The 21,034-nt window shown below is 47.2% G+C and overlaps 1 protein-coding gene across 4 annotated transcripts; it reads left to right on the forward strand.

Annotated features, from left to right (window-relative positions):
- The first annotated feature begins 26 nt into the window (after positions 1 to 26).
- Positions 27 to 19,454, forward strand: inpp4aa (inositol polyphosphate-4-phosphatase type I Aa). 4 transcript variants are annotated; one of them, XM_076039998.1, is made up of 24 exons: positions 27 to 181; positions 4,539 to 4,809; positions 4,910 to 4,954; positions 5,645 to 5,763; positions 5,841 to 5,957; positions 6,056 to 6,135; positions 6,208 to 6,325; positions 7,020 to 7,110; positions 7,228 to 7,375; positions 7,732 to 7,862; positions 8,106 to 8,210; positions 13,046 to 13,154; positions 13,243 to 13,260; positions 13,378 to 13,564; positions 14,434 to 14,715; positions 14,813 to 14,960; positions 15,175 to 15,207; positions 15,700 to 15,872; positions 15,978 to 16,101; positions 16,731 to 16,998; positions 17,080 to 17,177; positions 17,282 to 17,394; positions 17,593 to 17,747; positions 18,503 to 19,454. In XM_076039998.1, the coding sequence occupies exons 2-24, from the start codon at positions 4,710 to 4,712 to the stop codon at positions 18,633 to 18,635; spliced, it is 2,895 nt and encodes a 964-aa protein (XP_075896113.1). In that variant the 5' UTR covers positions 27 to 181; positions 4,539 to 4,709; the 3' UTR covers positions 18,636 to 19,454. The 4 variants fall into 4 exon arrangements, with proteins under 4 accessions (XP_075896113.1, XP_075896116.1, XP_075896114.1 ...); XM_076039999.1 differs by lacking the exon at positions 27 to 181 and adding an exon at positions 211 to 1,889; XM_076040000.1 differs by lacking the exon at positions 27 to 181 and adding an exon at positions 4,083 to 4,314.
- Positions 19,455 to 21,034: the final 1,580 nt, after the last annotated feature.

Consider the following 21,034-nt stretch of genomic DNA (forward strand, 5'->3'; position numbering starts at 1 on the left):
GTTGAACGCACACCAGGCCAGCAGCGCCCCGCTGTGGTGAGATGAGGCACCTGCGACCAGAGGCGGTATTACGTCTCGGATGTGTCAGAGGGAGCCAGGGCGAGTCTCGACTGCAGAACGTCGACGGGTGCGAGCGGCCAAGATGCTACGATGAAAGGAGACCTTCACTCCTCTCCGCACGGTACGGTGCCGCATCCCCTCCTCGCTTGCCTCGCTTCTCCATCCCGTGTCTTTATCTTTGCGTGTCGACGGTTGGGTTCGCTCCGAGTCAAAGGATGATGCTGCTGCTGGTGGTCGCCTCCTCGCAGCATGACCGGGGTGAGGCGTGTTTGCAGCCGAGGCAGCATCTCACAGATCAAATGATCTGCTCGTCTTTCGCTCTCCGCCCGTGTTTCTTGTCGTTTTTATTTGTCTAAATCTTGGTTTGTTCGGCAGCAATGTGCAGCATCAGCACCGACCCGGGCATCATCAGACACCATGACGCAATACTTGTTATTGTCTGAGCCTCCGTGCATGAAAAAAAAAAGAAAAGAAAACACACTCTGGTGGCATGATGATGGTATTATTGCCCAGTGTTGCCATAAATAGATTTACGTAGTACAGCTCTGTCATCGCTTTCCACGTATTCCGGCTGCAGAGGGTGGAAATAATTTAATGAGTTTTTTTTTTTTTTACATTGAGGCCGGGCGGCTGTTGGCGTATGGTTATGCAGAATTTTATTAAATATTTGCTTTTATGCACCGGATGTGATGTGTCACGCCACATGACAGTCCCTCCCCAACGGTCCCCAACAGTGATGCAAGACGGGATCTGTTGAGTCAAGGTTTTAGTTATTTATGTTTTTGGCTGTATTCATAACAGAGAGCTCAGGTTTTGAGGGGAAAATATCTCAAAGTTCCCTGAGCTCAGCGCCACCTCAGTATCAGCCGTGCGCGTTTGTGAAGCGTCATGGACATCAGGACTTCACTCAGCAGCATCGGCAAAGACGTCTGTCCACTGTCCTGATGCCTGCTGACAAGAGTTTCTTTATGCTATGTGTGTGTGTGTGTGTGTGTGTGTGTGTGTGTGTGTGTGTGTGTGTGTGTGTGTGTGTGTGTGTGTGTGTGTGGTGAGGGTGGGGGAAGAGAGAGACAGAGAGAAGGATTAGTCTTCTTCAGGGGATAAGTTGTTTTTTTGTGGCTCCACCTCTTTGTCTGATCAAAGTCTGATTAAAAGGCAATTTATGGTCGACTCGTAACCGTTTGCACCACTGCAACACACATTCTTGCACCTTCCCGACAACTGTCCGGACACCAGACTCGCCCGTGTTCGCCTTTAATGGCGTGAACTACAGCAAGGGACAGGGTCGTCGGGGTAACAAAGCCCACAAGCAAAAAAATAATAAAATAAAGTAGCTTAGCTTCGATTTCGGAACAAATTATGAGATATTTTGGAGAGATTTGAAGCCGTGAGGGGAACGAAGAGGGGGGAGGATGACAACTGCAGCAGTGAGGCGCTGCAGTGCAGCCGGTGGTGACAGCAGCTGTGGGGGGCCAGCTGTGCCTCCAGCCTCACTAAATAGATCATTCCAGGCCCCAGGCTGCCTCAGAGGAGTGCGGAACGTCAGGGCAACCTGAAATCTCTATGTCCTCTTTACTGGACACCAGGCCCGCTTCCTCGCTGCCTGCACGCCGTCCTTTTCAATATTACTTCAAACACAGAATTGGGCCGCGTCCTTCTCTACATGGTCCCACCGAGGTGGGAGGTCACAGCTGCAGCGGAGAGGGTCATTACTCAGCCTGTGTCGACGCCCACTCGTTTAAATCTGTCACCTTTTCCCGAGCAATTAGAATTCACAGGCTGGAATCTGTGAAACAGACCACGAGCAGGGGGCACAGACAGTAAAATGAGTAAGTAAAAACAAGGAGGAAGCTCTTGGTCCTCCCATGATCCTATTATTTATCATGCAATATGCAAATTTCTCTTAATCCCTGTATAGAAGTTCTGCATTATGCAAAATTAGCACTTCATCACCATTGTTTACTTACATTAATTTTTCTCTTGCCTGTCAAGCTTCTCTCCAGGAAGGTCCACCCTTCACTCTATTTAACTGTCATGCACTGAAACGCTCAAAATCATTCCTTTGTGGCAACACAAAGGAATGATTATTATTAGAACAGCACATTTTGCAGGGGGTTGTTCACGTACTGTCTAATCATCGTAGACATCCGTGGAGTTTTTGACTGAAAATTAAGTTTGTGAGCCTGTGAGGTTGCTCTGCTGGACCTTGGAGCGAAAAGCAAAGGTCACATTCTAATAAATCTAATTCCGTTTGTTTAATGATCAGACAGTTCTACTGTAGCTTCCCCCTTGATGGCATTCATCATGAGGCTGACTGTGAGACAGAAGCAGTGATGATGATGACGACGATGATGATCCGAAGCTCCCCGTGGCTTGACATTAGATCCACACTGGGTTTCCTAGAGAGCTTAACACAACGGCCCCCCCCGGCACGGAAGATCACAGCGTGCAGAAAAGACATTTCACACTGACAAATAACTCCCACGCAGCCTTAATGAGGCGAGCCACCACCCTGTAATTGTCATCTGTTTTGGTTTCACATGCAGCTGCCAGGACCAGGGATTAAAACCGGCAGTGCAGCACTGCTCTGGGTTTTTCATAGTGGGATCGCAGAGATGAATGAGCACGGCGTGCGTGAGTGCGCGTGCCTGCGCACGCGTCGCTAGGTGAAGCGTTTTGTGTGCAACGCGTGACGTCAGGAGAAGTGAGGCGCGCGTAAAAATAGACCTCGTCACAAGCGGCGCTCGCACATGAATGCACAGTGGCCCACGTGCAGCTGCTCGCTGTCCTTTAGTCAGATTGCGCACACTCAGATGACGCACACACTTGCACAAGATGAGCACACACAGTCGCTGATACCCCCTCGGTTTGACCAGCACTATGTGTGTGTGTGTGTGTGTGTGTGTGTCTGTGTGTGTTTTGGTTGCTCTGGCAAAGAGGTTGAGTGTGTCAGCTCAACTCAAACACAAAAAACCCACACTGGACACAAACCACATTCAACAATTAGCTTTCGCACATTTTTCTTCACACACGCTGCATCCTCCCTTTCCTCCCTCTCTTTCTCTTCCTCATCCTCCTCTTCCTCTAGAGCTTCACACATGTCGCTTATCCTCCATCAACGTTCTTTCCCCCTCCACATGCAGCCACTGTGTGTTTCACACTTGTCCCATCCCTCACTGCCAAGTGTCACGCTGGCACGTGCGCCGCCATCGTTGGAAACAGCGCGAGGTCGTTTTCGCGCCGACACTGCCTTCATGTTGACGTTCAAAAGCAAACGTCAGGAGAGGCGGCGGTTCAACCACAAAATGCAGTGCTTGGCCGATCTACCACGACCGCAGTGGAGGGTTACGGTCAAATGGATGCGCTACAAGTGCACTACGGAGGAGTTATGCCATGAATAACTCACACTCATCACTCATGTGATGTGGGGTTGAGCAACATAAAGCCATATATGTGTAAACATAACATTTGCCTTCTTGCATGACCTGTGCATTGCAATAATCTGTGCGTACAATAAAAGGGCCTCTGGTTACTGAGTGCAAGGTTGTAGAGCCCCTCCCCCATTGACGTGCAGAGTCCAACGGGAAATTACTGCATAACAGAGCATTGAAGCATAAATTGCAGCTACTGTACCTGAAAATGGTGTAAAATAGAATAAGATGCCCTGTGATCAAACCAAGCAGATGGACAACCTCGCTAGTAGCATGGGCAATTCAACAGGGGAGGAATTGGCATTACTTCCCCCTTATATAGTGAGCTCCTTTAATGTGTGGAGATGAGATGTAGGAATATGTATCTGGATGTATGTGTATGTATGAATACAGACTTCCCTCTGAAAGGTTCCATACAGTTCAAAAAAAAAAAAAAAAAGCAGCAGGTTATAAAACAAACTGAGTTTCTCTCTCCCTCCCCCGCGACCCCGGTGGTTTTGAGGTGAAGCACGAAAGAAGAACCCATCTTAAAATAACATTGAAAAAAAACACCCCATGAAAACAGCTGGAAAGTGCAAACTGCATAACGAGACAGAAGGCAAAGAATCCGTCTGCAGCTCTGTCTTGTACCCCGCAGCTGTGTGAAAAGTCACACTTTATTTCCACTGACTACATTAGCCCGTCGTCATAGGAGAGGAGAGGAGAGAGGAGAGGAGAAGGGAAGAGAGGAGCGAGAGGTCGCAACCGCACTGCTACTCAAAATGGATGTAGACAGACCGACAAGCGCAGCCACGACTTGTGCTTTGCTTTCACCTTTGTCATGGTGAGAGCAACGAGCTGCAAATCCTCTGGTTAACATTTACGGCCACTTCCTGTTCACGTCTACTTCTTTTTTTTTTTTCTTGCCTCGCTCTCTCCGCTGCCATTTTTAAGGGTGTGACTTGGTAATTTTTCCACCCCTCTCTAATCTGTCTGAGCTGTTTCCGTGCGGACAGATGCAGATGATCCATATCCCTCCTCTGGGTTCCTTTTGTGTCTCCTCCTCAGCTTCGCCATCGAGGAACGTGTGACCGCCAACGATTATCACCCATCTCAGAGAACAGACGTGACAGCAGACTGAAGTTTCGCATTGACGTCTCCTCGGGCCTCGTTCGACTTCTCTGAGAATTTTTTTTTTAAACTCTGAGATTAAACATCAGCACCAAGGTGAAAGGCGCCATGTCCGGGAAGGAGCGCAGCCCCCGCCATCGGCCGTGGTCCGTCTACCGGGCCAACACGTTCGACCTCTCCGCCGAGATGATGGGGCTGGCTCTCTCAGGTAACCCGGTAACTGCTACCATGGTAACGTGTATATTGATGACCTCGCTGGGCCGTTAAACACAGGTCCTCCTGTCTCCCTCTTTCTGTCCCCACTACAGGAAACAGCCAGGATCCGGACGAGCCGGTGCTGGAGTTCAGCGTGGGTAAGTTCAAGGAGATTTGGTATGATGGGTTGGTTGGATGGTCTTCAAAGTCTGACAAAGTTCTGAAAGTCTTTACATGCTCACGTTACTTCCTAACATAAAACCTAAGTCACTAAAGCAAACCAAGGTGAATCCTTGTCTCATAAAGGAGCTCAACACAAAATCTTTAAGGGATTGATGGGAAGGTACATGGAAGGGAGGTGGATTTGAATGATACATTTCTGCCAGGTCATTCGTTGACTGACATTTCCAAATGTTCAATAAATCTTTGCATTCTCGCCAACACATTCTCTTGCTTTCATGTGTAATGGAAGACTTTTAGCACACAAATTTTATAAGCTCTGCCAAAATCTTTTTTCCACTGCCTTTATGTGATGAAACATACTCAAATCTTTAAAAGAAAGACATCACTTGTCAGTCATTGTGTCAGTCATCAGTAGTAGTAGTAGTAGTAGTGGTCATTATGTGGTGACATAATTTGTAGCAGTGGACTTCTTCCATGTAAGCCCTCAGTTGACATGAAAGCTGAAAAGTGCTGTTCTGCATTCGTCCCAGGACCAAGGATTAGTGACCATCCCACCATTAAGTCCTACAGTTTGTAATCCGTGCATGGTGTGTGTGTGTGTGTGTGTGTGTGTGTGTGTGTGTGTGTGTGTGTGTGTGTGTGTGTGTATGTGTGTGCATGTGCAGCTTGCAGTGAGCTGGTCACTCCCTCTCTGGACCGAAAGCCAACCAGCTTTGTTGCCATCAGCTGCACCACTCCACCTCAGGCCTTCTGGACCAAACACGCTCAGACTGAAATCATCGAGGTATCGTATCAGACCGACGCCTTTCCTCCTGCAGGGGACTCCGACTCTGATCACCCCCATTGTGCGTCTGTCCGCAGGGCACCAGTAACCCGATCTACCTGAGCAGCGTGCCGTTCTTTCAGGACTCCATGATCACTCAGCAGACTCAGATCAAGCTGTCTGTCTATGATGTGAAGGACCGCTCGCAGGGGACGGTAAATACAACTAAGAAGAAGTTTTCCCCCTTGACTGTCTACAAGTTCGTCCCATCAGGATTTGACGTAATACCTTTAAATCCTGCATGCTGTCACAGATGTACATGCTGGGTTCGTCCATGTTTTCCGTGAAAGAGCTGCTGCAGGACAAGCACCACAGGCTGCACTTGACTCTCAGGTGAGGTCAAAGACGGGGCAAAATGATGAAAATGAAAAAGGTCATCGCTGACCTGGTGTCGCTGTGGGTCAGGTCGGCTGAGAGTGAGCGGGTGGGCAACATCACCGTCATCGCCTGGCAGATCGAGGAGAAGCGAGAGCAGAGAGCTCCAGTCGCGCGGCTACAGAGAGGAGACACCATCAACGGAAGGGTGAGTGGAGGTCGAACGACACTGGTTTTGCAACAGGAATATTTCTCTTCCATGGTCCAACCTCCACTAGACTCCAGTATTTAAGCAAACTCCTCAAATACCAGCTTTGTTTCCAAACAGGAATTGACTGCTAGCCTAGCTAATGCTAAAGAGACTTGCTCACACGCTGCAGTCGTGGTGGTTTCATTAGAAAAAGGTCCGCATTTTCACTTTAAGAAGAACAAAGTCAGCAATACTTGATGGTGGTCAACTGCTTTTCACTCAAATTCAATTTGCTTGGGGATAATTTTACTAAAACACTGTGGCGCATACAAGCTAATCAAAGGACATTAACACAGAGCTAATGTTGCCAACAGCAACGAAAGGAATCCTTGAGCAACTTGACTAAACTGGCAGTAATTCAAAACTGTAATTAACAGAAGATTCATCCAATCAATTTTCAAGTCCTGCGTTCATTCAAGCAATCTTTTTTTCGCCAAATAGATTTGTGAGACAATTTAGAAAATGTGAAATTATCATCATTATTATTGTCATTGTTATCTTTTTATAGACGAGACTTTTGCCTTTTGCGAGTGGAAAATTACTAGAAATTGATGTGCGTCTTCAAGAGATGGCTCAGCAGCTGAAGGCTCAGATGGATTTGTTCTTTGGCAAGAAATTAGAGTGATTTTCTCCGTGCGTGTGCCCATGTCAGATGGTTCTGCCTGTGGATGAAAGCCTGACTGAGTCCATGGGCATCAAATCCAGGTCTTCATCTCTGTGCAAAGACCCACTTCTGAAGGCTGGTGAGTGCGTCCGTGCTGACTAATTATCAGCCTCCCGAGGCCTCTGTAGCAATTTGTTGTGCATCACATGACTGTGATTAATCTGTTGTTGTTGTTTTTTTTGTTTTTTTTTTGTAGTGTTTGGTGGCGTCATGTCGCGAACATACCGGTTCCCCACCACTGACGGCAACCACCTGCGGATCCTGGAGCAGATGGCAGAGAGCGTGCTCTCCCTGCATATCCCCCGCCAGTTTGTCAAACTGCTGCTGGAGGAAGACGCCGTCAGGTAACGTCGGGAAATTGTCAGAGTGTTTAATGGCCAGAGGCTTGTAGAGCATCTGGATCTGGAGGAGAAACTCTAAATCAAGGAAATCATCTCATCTTTGTAATTAGTTCTATTCTACTCAGATGCTCTTGGACTGCGTTGTATGTTTTGTGATCTTTAACTTTTTTCAGCACTTTATTCCTCCCTCATTTGCATGCTCAATTGATTTTTTTTTTTTATTCCACTGAATTGAATCGTATCAACGTGCCCGCCTGCTGTGTTTGCTGGAGGCTGATCATCGTGTGCCGTCAAGCTGTGAGATTATTAGTGCGCCAGCTGGACTGCTAAATCGTACCTGTACCCGTGTGATGTTGCAGAGTGTGCGAGCTGGAGGAACTGGGGGAGTTGTCCCCATGCTGGGAGAACCTCCGCAGGCAGATCATCACACAGTACCAGACCATCATCCTCACCTACCAGGAGACCATAAGTGACCTGCACGAATACAAAGGTTAGTAGCGTGGACTGCCAATAGTAGGATGTGCTCGAAAAGGAATGCGTGACAAATTTTATACATTTTTCATCAGGTTTAAAACTTGTTAAGGACATTTAGGGATTTATTTTACCTTAATCTCAATTTAAAAAAATAAATGAAAGAAATTTGTTTTGACAATACACATTGTGAAAAAACCAAAACATTTTTAGGTTTTTTTTCGTCTTTCCATTATCATTTTCATTCCATTTTTCCTTTCAGGTCCCTCATTTAAGTCCAGTTCCTTGAAAGCTGAGAGGAAGTTGGAGTTCATTCCGACCAACTTGCACATCCAGAGGATGAGGGTGCAGGGAGAGTCAGGCTACGGTAGGTAGTAAATCTACTCGCTCCATATTTTGTTTTTGCAGTTGTATGAAAACATTGCTCAAACCAAATTAAAAATGTGTGTTTTTATGATTCTAATTTTCATAAATTTAGCACAGTTGTTCTGGCCCTTCCTCCTTAACTTGGAGCTGAAATCTCTTTAGTCAAGCTGCTGTCTATCAATTCTGTTAGGCTAAAGCAGTGGTTCTCATGCCCCCCAAATTTGCGGCTAGGAGCCCCAAATTTGACGTGGCTGTGTCTTGAGGGATCCCAATGAACCTGCAAGTGGTCCCATGTCTCTAGGACAAAGTTGACTTTTGACCCCATAGACTTGTATAGCATTAGGGTTAGCGATAAGGCTGGAATTAGGGTTAGGGTTAGGGTTAGCTGAAATTAGGGTTAGGGTTTCGGGGTTCCTCATGGGCTAGAAGCCCCAAATTTGACGTGGCTGTGTCTTGAGGGATCCCGATGAACCTGCAAGTGGTCCCATGTCTCTAGGACAAAGTTGACTTTTGACCCCATAGACTTGCATGGCATTAGGGTTAGTGATAAGGCTGGAATTAGGGTTAGGGTTAGGGTTAGCTGAAATTAGGGTTAGGGTTTCGGGGTTCCTCATGGGCTAGAAGCCCCAAATTTGACGTGGCTGTGTCTTGAGGGATCCCCATGAACCTGCAAGTGGTTCCATGTCTCTAGGACAAAGTTGACTTTTGACCCCATAGACTTGCATGGCATTAGGGTTAGCGATAAGGCTGGAATTAGGGTTAGGGTTAGGGTTACTGCTGGAATTAGGGTTAGGGTTTCGGGGTTCCTCATGGGCTAGAAGCCCCAAATTTGACGTGGCTGTGTCTTGAGGGATCCCGATGAACCTGCAAGTGGTCCCATGTCTCTAGGACAAAGTTGACTTTTGACCCCATAGACTTGCATGGCATTAGGGTTAGTGATAAGGCTGGAATTAGGGTTAGGGTTAGGGTTACTGCTGGAATTAGGGTTAGGGTTTCGGGGTTCCTCATGGGCTAGAAGCCCCAAATTTGACGTGGCTGTGTCTTGAGGGATCCCGATGAACCTGCAAGTGGTCCCATGTCTCTAGGACAAAGTTGACTTTTGACCCCATAGACTTGCATGGCATTAGGGTTAGTGATAAGGCTGGAATTAGGGTTAGGGATAGGGTTAGCTGAAATTAGGGTTAGGGTTTCGGGGTTCCTCATGGGCTAGAAGCCCCAAATTTGACGTGGCTGTGTCTTGAGGGATCCCGATGAACCTGCAAGTGGTCCCATGTCTCTAGGACAAAGTTGACTTTTGACCCCATAGACTTGCATGGCATTAGGGTTAGTGATAAGGCTGGTATTAGGGTTAGGGTTAGGGTTAGCTGAAATTAGGGTTAGGGTTTCGGGGTTCCTCATGGGCTAGAAGCCCCAAATTTGACGTGGCTGTGTCTTGAGGGATCCCGATGAACCTGCAAGTGGTCCCATGTCTCTAGGACAAAGTTGACTTTTGACCCCATAGACTTGCATGGCATTAGGGTTAGTGATAAGACTGGAATTAGGGTTAGGGTTACTGCTGGAATTAGGGTTAGGGTTTCGGGGTTCCTCATGGGCTAGAAGCCCCAAATTTGACGTGGCTGTGTCTTGAGGGATCCCGATGAACCTGCAAGTGGTCCCATGTCTCTAGGACAAAGTTGACTTTTGACCCCATAGACTTGCATGGCATTAGGGTTAGTGATAAGGCTGGAATTAGGGTTAGGGTTAGGGTTAGCTGAAATTAGGGTTAGGGTTTCGGGGTTCCTCATGGGCTAGAAGCCCCAAATTTGATGTGGCTGTGTCTTGAGGGATCCCGATGAACCTGCAAGTGGTCCCATGTCTCTAGGACAAAGTTGACTTTTGACCCCATAGACTTGTATGGCATTAGGGTTAGCGATAAGGCTGGAATTAGGGTTAGGGTTAGGGTTAGCTGAAATTAGGGTTAGGGTTTCGGGGTTCCTCATGGGCTAGAAGCCCCAAATTTGACGTGGCTGTGTCTTGAGGGATCCCGATGAACCTGCAAGTGGTCCCATGTCTCTAGGACAAAGTTGACTTTTGACCCCATAGACTTGCATGGCATTAGGGTTAGTGATAAGGCTGGAATTAGGGTTAGGGTTAGGGTTACTGCTGGAATTAGGGTTAGGGTTTCGGGGTTCCTCATGGGCTAGAAGCCCCACATTTGACGTGGCTGTGTCTTGAGGGATCCCGATGAACCTGCAAGTGGTTCCATGTCTCTCGGACAAAGTTGACTTTTGACCCCATAGACTTGCATGGCATTAGGGTTAGTGATAAGACTGGAATTAGGGTTAGGGTTACTGCTGGAATTAGGGTTAGGGTTTCGGGGTTCCTCATGGGCTAGAAGCCCCAAATTTGACGTGGCTGTGTCTTGAGGGATCCCAATGAACCTGCAAGTGGTCCCATGTCTCTAGGACAAAGTTGACTTTTGACCCCATAGACTTGTATAGCATTAGGGTTAGCGATAAGGCTGGAATTAGGGTTAGGGTTAGGGTTAGCTGAAATTAGGGTTAGGGTTTCGGGGTTCCTCATGGGCTAGAAGCCCCAAATTTGACGTGGCTGTGTCTTGAGGGATCCCGATGAACCTGCAAGTGGTCCCATGTCTCTAGGACAAAGTTGACTTTTGACCCCATAGACTTGCATGGCATTAGGGTTAGTGATAAGGCTGGAATTAGGGTTAGGGTTAGGGTTACTGCTGGAATTAGGGTTAGGGTTTCGGGGTTCCTCATGGGCTAGAAGCCCCACATTTGACGTGGCTGTGTCTTGAGGGATCCCGATGAACCTGCAAGTGGTTCCATGTCTCTCGGACAAAGTTGACTTTTGACCCCATAGACTTGCATGGCATTAGGGTTAGTGATAAGACTGGAATTAGGGTTAGGGTTACTGCTGGAATTAGGGTTAGGGTTTCGGGGTTCCTCATGGGCTAGAAGCCCCAAATTTGACGTGGCTGTGTCTTGAGGGATCCCAATGAACCTGCAAGTGGTCCCATGTCTCTAGGACAAAGTTGACTTTTGACCCCATAGACTTGCATGGCATTAGGGTTAGTGATAAGGCTGGAATTAGGGTTAGGGTTAGGGTTAGCTGAAATTAGGGTTAGGGTTTCGGGGTTCCTCATGGGCTAGAAGCCCCAAATTTGACGTGGCTGTGTCTTGAGGGATCCCGATGAACCTGCAAGTGGTCCCATGTCTCTAGGACAAAGTTGACTTTTGACCCCATAGACTTGTATGGCATTAGGGTTAGCGATAAGGCTGGAATTAGGGTTAGGGTTAGGGTTAGCTGAAATTAGGGTTAGGGTTTCGGGGTTCCTCATGGGCTAGAAGCCCCAAATTTGACGTGGCTGTGTCTTGAGGGATCCCGATGAACCTGCAAGTGGTCCCATGTCTCTAGGACAAAGTTGACTTTTGACCCCATAGACTTGCATGGCATTAGGGTTAGCGATAAGGCTGGAATTAGGGTTAGGGTTAGGGTTACTGCTGGAATTAGGGTTAGGGTTTCGGGGTTCCTCATGGGCTAGAAGCCCCAAATTTGACGTGGCTGTGTCTTGAGGGATCCCGATGAACCTGCAAGTGGTCCCATGTCTCTAGGACAAAGTTGACTTTTGACCCCATAGACTTGCATGGCATTAGGGTTAGTGATAAGGCTGGTATTAGGGTTAGGGTTAGGGTTAGCTGAAATTAGGGTTAGGGTTTCGGGGTTCCTCATGGGCTAGAAGCCCCAAATTTGACGTGGCTGTGTCTTGAGGGATCCCGATGAACCTGCAAGTGGTCCCATGTCTCTAGGACAAAGTTGACTTTTGACCCCATAGACTTGCATGGCATTAGGGTTAGTGATAAGACTGGAATTAGGGTTAGGGTTACTGCTGGAATTAGGGTTAGGGTTTCGGGGTTCCTCATGGGCTAGAAGCCCCAAATTTGACGTGGCTGTGTCTTGAGGGATCCCGATGAACCTGCAAGTGGTCCCATGTCTCTAGGACAAAGTTGACTTTTGACCCCATAGACTTGCATGGCATTAGGGTTAGTGATAAGGCTGGAATTAGGGTTAGGGTTTCGGGGTTCCTCATGGGCTGTAAGCTCTAAATTTGACGGGGCTGTGTCTTGAGGGACCCCGATGAACCTGCAAGTGGTCCCATGTCTCTAGGACAAAGTTGACTTTTGACCCCATAGACTTGCATGGCATTAGGGTTAGTGATAAGGCTGGAATTAGGGTTAGGGTTAGGGTTAGCTGAAATTAGGGTTAGGGTTTCGGGGTTCCTCATGGGCTATTAGCCCCAAATTTGACGTGGCTGTGTCTTGAGGGATCCCGATGAACCTGCAAGTGGTCCCATGTCTCTAGGACAAAGTTGACTTTTGACCCCATAGACTTGCATGGCATTAGGGTTAGTGATAAGACTGGAATTAGGGTTAGGGTTACTGCTGGAATTAGGGTTAGGGTTTCGGGGTTCCTCATGGGCTAGAAGCCCCAAATTTGACGTGGCTGTGTCTTGAGGGATCCCGATGAACCTGCAAGTGGCCCCATGTCTCTAGGACAAAGTTGACTTTTGACCCCATAGACTTGCATGGCATTAGGGCAGAGGTTCTCAAACTTTCTCTTTCGCGCCCCACCTTGGAGGAAGAAAATTTTTCATTCACACCCCCCAAAAAGCCAAACAAAATCGTTTTTTTCAAATTCACTGAAACAACATAAATATGCAAATAATGTGGAAACACTGGGCTAAAGTGTGCAGCAGCGTCTCTGCCGCAGGCTGAGAAACACTTACCTCCGGCAGGCAGCAGTGCATTGTAATATTTATAACCGTTTTCCGTGCAGATCGCACATACGACGTTGTGACCATCGGCGCTCCCGCTGCGCATCACCAAGGCTTCAAAGGATGCGGCCTCCGAAAAATGCTGCACAAGCTTGAAGACGCCAGGAAACAGTGAGTAGATTATGACAATTGTACACTGAGTTTATATGTCGCGATCGCTCATAAATTCATTCAACTTCTCGTTGATGTGTTCAATCAGAGCTTACCAGGAGGAAAGGTGAGTGTGCTGCTCACTTAAAATCCCTTTTGTCTGTCTGTTTTTTGTCATTTGTTGTGGTTCTCCTCATTAAATTGTCTCTTCATCTGTGTGCGACCTGCAAACACGCAACCGAAGCTCTGCCGGCTCCGCCTCTAAAACGCTGGCCTACCAGCCGCAGGACGTCGTGAAAGCGAAGGAGCTGATCGGCCAAATCAACACTCTGAAGACGCAAGTGTGTTACTACACAGAGCGCCTGTCCCGGGCTGCCAAGGACCGCTCGGCCAACGCCCTGGAGAGAACCCTGACCATCCTGAAAGAGAAGGTGGGGCAGGAGTTCATCGCAGGGGCAGGTCGTCAAAATAGAAAGGATTAATGTACAGCTGTTCTAATCTATAACCAAGTAAGCCTAAACTTTGACAATTAGCTGTGGCACAATATTTTCTTCATTCTCTTCATGATTCAAGTCTTGACTTGCAGGTTAGTTCACATATTTTCTAACAACAAATGTGACTCTGGTTTAACCACTTTTCAGCAGCTACACTTTTCAGTAAATGTGTTCCAAAACACTACTGGCAACCAGCCTTTTGTGATGTCACAAACAGCCATCGGTGTCTCATGTCTAAGACCACGTGATGGCGAACCAGTGTGCAAATTACTTGTCAATATTGGGAGTGGTTCCCATCCTCCTGATTGTTATCTCAATACCTATTTAGATTTCCTTAATGCAGGAGACCTATCATAACCTTACAATATTTGGTGGATGCAAGCCATGACAGTCTACATAACAACACAGACACACACACAAGCTCTGCGTGGCCAAAAAAAATTGCGAATCATGTTTTTACAAATTGAATATTAAACAGGGTTATCGTAAAGACATGAGAGTGACCATAGTGAAAATAATATTTTTAATGTTAGTTTTTTTATTATATATATTTTTTTTAGCTTTTTGAAAAAATATAAGACCCCCATTAAATTTTGCTATGAGTTTTTCAGGGGTCTCATGGGTTAATCGGGGTGGGGGGGAGGATTATATATATTGTATTATTTTGCACATTGCGGCAGGAAGATGATGATGATGTCTTGAGGTAATTGAACAGTTGGATAGCTGGATTACCTGGAAGACATGATACAGTGCCTTTAAAAAAAAACAACAACTTAAAGCACAACCTCTCCATCTCCTCCTCGCAGACCCGCCAGCTGGTGACCGTGTGCGACTCCAAACTGCTGTCCTCGGCCATCGTCGCCCTGGCTGCAGCCCGTCCAGAGCTCGCCCCGCACAGCTCCCCGTCCCCGTCCTCCACCTCCCTCTCCCCCTCCTCCCGCTCCCCGTCGCGCTCACCCTGCCGCCACCCCGCCTCCCCGTCCCGCGGCGCCACCTCACCCTCCCGCCACCCGGCCCTCGCGGACAGAGGCGACGGCGTGAAAAACAAGCGCGCCTCTTTTCAGGCGGATGTGCACGAGGAGGAGTGGGTAAGGGAAGACGGCTCCACCGGCACCTCTTACCGCCCGTGGTTTAACGCAGGTTTGGGCGGCTTCAGAGTTTGTGGTGTTTATTTTGTGCGCGCAGGAGAAGATTTGGGTAAACGTGGATAAAAGCCTGGAGTGCGTCATCCAGCGGGTGGACAGGCTGCTGCAGAAGGGCAAGCTGGAGAGCGACAGCAGCTCCGAGGATGTCTTCCTGCTCGCTAGCGATGAACAGAGCAGCACCAAGAAAGGTAAAGTCGCACAATTCGCTATGAAGCGCCATCATGAACTGATGCGACCCACCGTCGTCCTGTGTTATGAAAACGTCCATCTCCCCCACCGGCACTCTGTCGCCATCCTTTCACATCCACTCTGGCGCATCTCGACACTGTGTCGACAATCATCCTGCAAGCAGAATTGGACAATTTTGTCTCTGATTGCCTCCTGTTTTCTGTCACTTCGTAGAAAGCAGCCCGGAAGTGGAAAAGACGTCTCCAGGTGAGGGTTAACCCTGAGAAGGAGGACTTAACCAAAGTATCTATCAGAATGCAGAAACATGCATATAATATGTTTAGAATTTTTGTTAGTATTTTAAAATGAGAGGTTGGTTTGCAGCTGCAAGTTTAGGGTTCATAAAGCCAGACGGACGTGGGTTTGATTATTTATGAACCAAGTTATTTGATGGCATTTTCACACTGACAGAATATGCATGTCATTAGAAGAGAATCGTTAAATAAGAGGTGCAATAATGTTATTTCATGCCAGAATCTTTTTTTTATAAAGTCCTGCGAATGCCCTCGTTTCAGCTGTATTTTAAGGTTGCAGCCCCTCCAGTCTCTATTATTGAATTATTGCACACAAGGTTATAATTTACAAAATCACCCTTTTCTGAACTTCAGGGACTCTGTGCAGTCATACTGTTTAAAAACATTAATTCAGTCATCTTACAGTGCACTAAGCCCTCTCTTCATGTGTGTGTTTAACCTGCAGGCGAGTGGAGCGAAGCTCTGTACCCTCTGCTCACCACGCTGACCGACTGCGTGTCCCTGATGAGCGACAAGGCCAAGAAGGCCATGGTGTTTCTGCTGATGCAGGACAGCGCCCCCACCATCGCCGGCAGCCTCACCCTGCAGTACCGCCGCGACGTCGTCTTCTGTCAGACGGTCGGTCGATTTGCCTTTTACGCTCGACACCCACTCGTCTAGCTGTCCGGCGCTTCACCCTCCCCCCGGCCACCGTCGTAACGAGGGTTCTGTTTTGCGCTGCAGCTGACGGCGCTGATCTGCGGCTTCGTCATCAAGCTGAGGAACAGCCTCTGTGACGCGGGCTTCCTCAGGCAGCTGCACACCATTGGCCTGCTGGTGCAGTACGAGAGCCTGCTCAGCACATACGGTAACCCCCCCCCGAGTCAGTGGATGTGTCGCCTCGCTCGTATTCTGCAAATGATGAGACGCTAATCAGTTTGTGTATCATTTCCATCAAAATGAAAAATTGTCCATTTGGGGTAGTTTGATTTGAGGCGAGGTGTTTGACCTGTATATTTTCGACTACGTCTATGTGTGAGTTTTTTTTTTTACATATGCGAGAAATATAAAATTACAAAATTACAAAAATTACAGTCATTTAAAATGACACAAATTTTATCCATGGTTATATCTTCCGGTCTCAGCCTCTCCCTCTTACCTTGTCTACCTGTTAACAAAAATGTGTTAATTTTGTGATGTCTGCTGCTGTCTTTCGTTTGCGTAAGAAAAAAGAAGAAAATAAAACGACCGAGCAGAAAACTACTAGGTCACTCTCCTCAAATTGAAATATACAAATGCGATCAACACACTTTTCCGTTCAGGTGCAAAATCAGGAATTGGAAAACACGATTTGCTATTCATTTTTTCATTTTGGTTGTCGAAACAGATATTGAAAAAAATGAGTCATTGTTTTAGTTTTAATTTGAAAAACGAACGAACGCGGACACGGATTCAAATCACATAATTCTAGTGGATCAAAGTGTGTTTTTCTCAAAGGTGAGGAGCTGGCCATGCTGGAGGACATGAGCGTCGGCGTGATGGACCTGAGGAACGTCACCTTCAAGGTCACGCAAGCCAGCACGGTCTTTGCCCCGGACATGCTGCCCGTGATCACGGGGAACAGGAGTGGCTTCAACGTGCGCGTCCCAATGCCCGGGGTGATGTTCGACTCGCTGCCGCGAGACATCCAGAACGGGATGCTGCTGCGCGTGCAGCCCGTCCTCTTCAACGTGGGCATCAACGAGCAGCAGACGCTCGCAGAGAAGTGAGTCGAGCCATTTATCCGGATCAGTCCAGGGTTGGAATGAGTTTAAATGTGTACGTGTGTGTGTGTGTGCGTGCGCAGGTTCGGAGACACGTCTCTGCAGGAGGTGATCAACATGGAGAGCATGACTCGGCTCAGCTCGTACTACGACCAGTTCAAAGAAGTCCTGCCTGAAGACAGTGGGTCCACGCAAACGCATACACACCACGTCGCCTCTCCTCCTGCGTTCCAACCACATCTCGTTGCCCCCCCCTCCCCCCCTCCCCATCCGCTCTCCTCCCAGGTCTGCCTCGCACCCGCAGCGCCACCAGCCTGCCCGAGGTGCTCTCACTGCTGAGCCAGAACGTCAACGCCAAGAAGTGCAAGAACGTGGAGATACTGTGGCAAGCGGCGGAGGTAGGCTGGCCGTCCCACTCTTCCGTCAGATCTTCGAGATTCAAGACTCAGGAACTTTATTTGTCAAATGCTCATGCTGGATGTGCAGTGAAACGACAATGAAGTGGCAATGCTTAAAAGTATGTCTAAAAGTATGTACAGCGCAAGCACTGGAAAGCCCTCCTGACCCCTCCCGACCCTCTTTCCAAATTCTCAAAGGCTTGTCGGCGCCTCAACGGAGTGCGTTTCACCAGCTGCAAGAGTGCCAAAGACCGCACGGCCATGTCGCTGACCCTGGAGCAGTGCCAGATCCTGCAGCAGGAGCACGCCTTGGCCCCCCAGGTCTTCTACCAGGCCTTGGACTGCATGCGCAGGTCAGCACGGGTTGGTTAAAGATGGATTCAGTGGTGGCCATGAGTCACCACTTGACATGTGGAATGGGACAGTCGCAAAATATATTTATTTTGTCTGTCCGTTCAGTAAAGAGCTCAAAATGAAGTGATCATAAAGTAGATTCAGAACATGGAAGGTGATTAGAAGAACCTTCTGTCCGTCACATTTAAGAGATGCATATATGTAATGCATAAACACTTTTGGGTTAAACCATTCACTCTTGACTCCTGACAGCAACTGCCTGCTCGAAACAAAGTTGCTTCCTGTGTTCCCTAATTTGCCTTTTCCCAGGAAAGCGTAGCTCCACTATTAGATCCACTTCAAACGGGAGAGAGCAACAACTAAAAATAGCTTCCCTTTGCCTCCTGGAGTTTATGTTTGTATCCGAAAATGCTGCAATGTGTACGTTAGACCACTAGTTGGCGGTGCAGTGACATAACACAGGAGCAGACCATGTAAAAACGACAACAAAGGCACACAATCAGGCTTAAGCTTATGTTTTGCTGTACCTAGCAACGCTGCAACACAGGCACATCAGAGTCATGAACAGTTAGCGGTGACACCATGAGCCATCCCAGGCAGACCAACTCTTACTGCTCACACTGCTGGTAAAGCTGTCGCGACGGCAAAAGAGTTCACCGTGGAACCCGAAGGACGTGCAGGATTTCAGAGCTGAAGTGTTTACATCCATCTGCGGGAATAAATGATGCATGGCCTTGTGTCTTTCCCCCCACAGCGAGGGCTGCAGGAGGGAGAACACGATGAAGAATGTGGGATGCCGCAAATACGCCTTTAACTCTCTTCAGCTCAAAGCCTTCCCCAAACAGTACCGCCCTCCGGAGGGGACCTACGGGAAGGTGGAGACCTAGGTAGTCTCGCTCCAGCGGCGGGAGGGAACCCAAAGACTTGACGGGGACAGTGATCACGGCACCACACACACACACACACACACACACACACACACACACACACACACACACACACACACAATAATACCATCGCACACTGGTTCAAGAGCCCTTTGTGTCATGCTTAGTCACTACTAAGAAGATTCATGTCTAGATGCTTCTACTCTAGTGTGTTTTCCAGCAGTTGTCCTCATCCACCACTCGTTTTAGAATCACACACTTGCCACACACACATACACACTTCACTGTTCAAGGTACGGCCCTCGTGGCCAGGGGGGTTTTTCAGCTATGTCACTTCTAACTTGTGGTCCGACACATGAGGTGTGCAGAGTTCTCAGGCTTCAGAGGGAGGATGTGGGTCCAGTATTCTTCTAACTAGGTTGTCACATTGAGTGTTCATGTTTTTCGTCATTTAACAAAGTAGCGCTACACAATAAAAAGCCCTTTGTGGTCTCTCGTAAGGTTCCTGACAAAGAGCGAGTCAGCCTGACCTTATTGGAAACCTATGTAAGGACCTACTTTGGGAAATTTTGAGCCTGGACACGGTTTCATAATCAAGACAATACAGACAAGATTTCAAATTTGGGATATTGCTCCTGGGTGGTGAGGAGGTGATTTGTCAGGATAAGAAAATATTGAAATATGAGTATTTTTACTCTTTTATTACTATTTTTTAAATATTATATTATTATCCTTGTTCCATTTGGGCATGTCAAAATGACGAAATGTATCCTGGAAAGTTACATTCATATGAAAAGCCATTGTTATGTCTTTGTGCTGCAGGATGACAGCGACTAGAGTTATAGCTTGAGTCTATTTTTTTTTTGTTTCACTATTCTGGCCACTGCTTTCCTCTCGCTGTCTCAGTCCTCGTATCGCTCCACTCCAATCACTCACATGTCTACTAAAAAGCACAGATCTTTTAGGACAACATATCTAATACCACTTACTAACTGTCGTATTGCAATGATGTCTCGTCTGAAGTCCTTTTGGACAAGAAATGCTACTGTCATCAATGGGAAGCTCGTTCGCATATCTCCACTTAAGGAGCAGTGCTAATGTTGCTTGGTAATGGCGCACAATATAGCAAACTTTGAGCAAAATCATGAGGACGAAATTTAATTGTTAATTTTAGCAAATGGGAGGTGCAACGTGTAACATTCAGAGGTATCTGCTGTGAGGCAGCCTTAGGAAAGCAGGAAAGCTAGGAAATTGCAGGGGTGGCGGGGATAAATCAAATTAGTCCATGCTGAGTCATGTTGTTGCAGAGTGCTGTTGATAGTTTTATGTATTATTACAGGATAGCCTCATATATTGTTTTGGTTGTCTCAGGGTTTTGGGCATGGGAGTTTTGAGGATGGCATCAACCCCATAAAGAAGTGAAACTGGACACTGAATAAAAGGCCACCAGTGGACTTGTTGCTGTGATGTCATTTCATTCATTGTTTGTAGCGGAGCAGCATTCAAAAATGTTCCTGCTTAGTAGGTTTCAAGGTTAAAATCCTGAACAGCAGAGGGGCATGCTCCTCGTGCTACTCCGCTGTTTCATTTGCTCACGTGCGTGTGTGTGTGTGCGAACCGCGCGTGAGTGTCGTCACGCATGGACCGGGACGATCCTGCCCTCTTCCCCGATGATGACAGTGGTTGGCTGTTTAGAGACCAAATATGTTAAATTGTTTTAGTTAACACGCATGATTTAAATTTAAGTTAAATATGCCCTGCTGTGGCAAAGACATTTAATGCATCTAATAATGTATTATGTTTAATAATTTATTAAAATAAATTAGTTTAATAAATTATCAAATGGTTGCAACTTTATCCAAACTCATTTATCTATAATGATTTAAATTTGATGATCACAAATGTTTAAATAATGACAGGGGGTCGAGTTGAATGTTATACCAATGTGTAGTGGGCACTGGAATAACTATACTAGTTTCCACTTGCAGTGAGTGCGGACCAAGATAAGGGATGAGATTAAGTAGCTCCTGGAACTTAGCCTGGTCTGGGGCAGGTTAGCTCCACAAAATAAACCACCATGGTAGCTCATATCATAACATGTCACACTTTTGTGCAACCGGATCATGGATAAATTAAGCCAGGATAACCAAGATATCCTGGCTTAAACCATCCTAGTTTTCTGCAACGGGCCCCAGCACACCTTTAACTGCTCAAAGACCATCACACTGAGTTCTCTATGCTGAAGGTTCCAGATAAACGCTAGCAAGTTTGTTTTGTTTTTTTTCAAGTAAGAAACCAATTAAACAGTTTCACTTTTGTCTCTAATCGTCTCATTGTTTTTTTCTCTGTGGTTTTATATGAAGCTGTTGGTTGTCGTTACTGCATTCTCTTACAGCTGC

This window comes from Nelusetta ayraudi, unplaced genomic scaffold (genome assembly GCF_046127955.1).
Source record: "Nelusetta ayraudi isolate G7.1 ecotype Tasmania unplaced genomic scaffold, CSIRO-AGI_Nayr_v1 ptg000060l, whole genome shotgun sequence".
NCBI lineage: Eukaryota > Metazoa > Chordata > Actinopteri > Tetraodontiformes > Monacanthidae > Nelusetta > Nelusetta ayraudi.

Excerpts from the sequence above, each read along its gene's own strand:
- inpp4aa (XM_076039998.1), top strand. The coding sequence starts at position 4,710 with ATGTCCGGGAAGGAGCGCAGCCCCCGCCATCGGCCGTGGTCCGTCTAC. Across the intron at positions 4,955-5,644 it reads GGTGCTGGAGTTCAGCGTGG|CTTGCAGTGAGCTGGTCACT; the intron begins GTAAGTTCAAGG and ends GTGCATGTGCAG. Across the intron at positions 7,376-7,731 it reads CTGGAGGAAGACGCCGTCAG|AGTGTGCGAGCTGGAGGAAC; the intron begins GTAACGTCGGGA and ends GTGATGTTGCAG.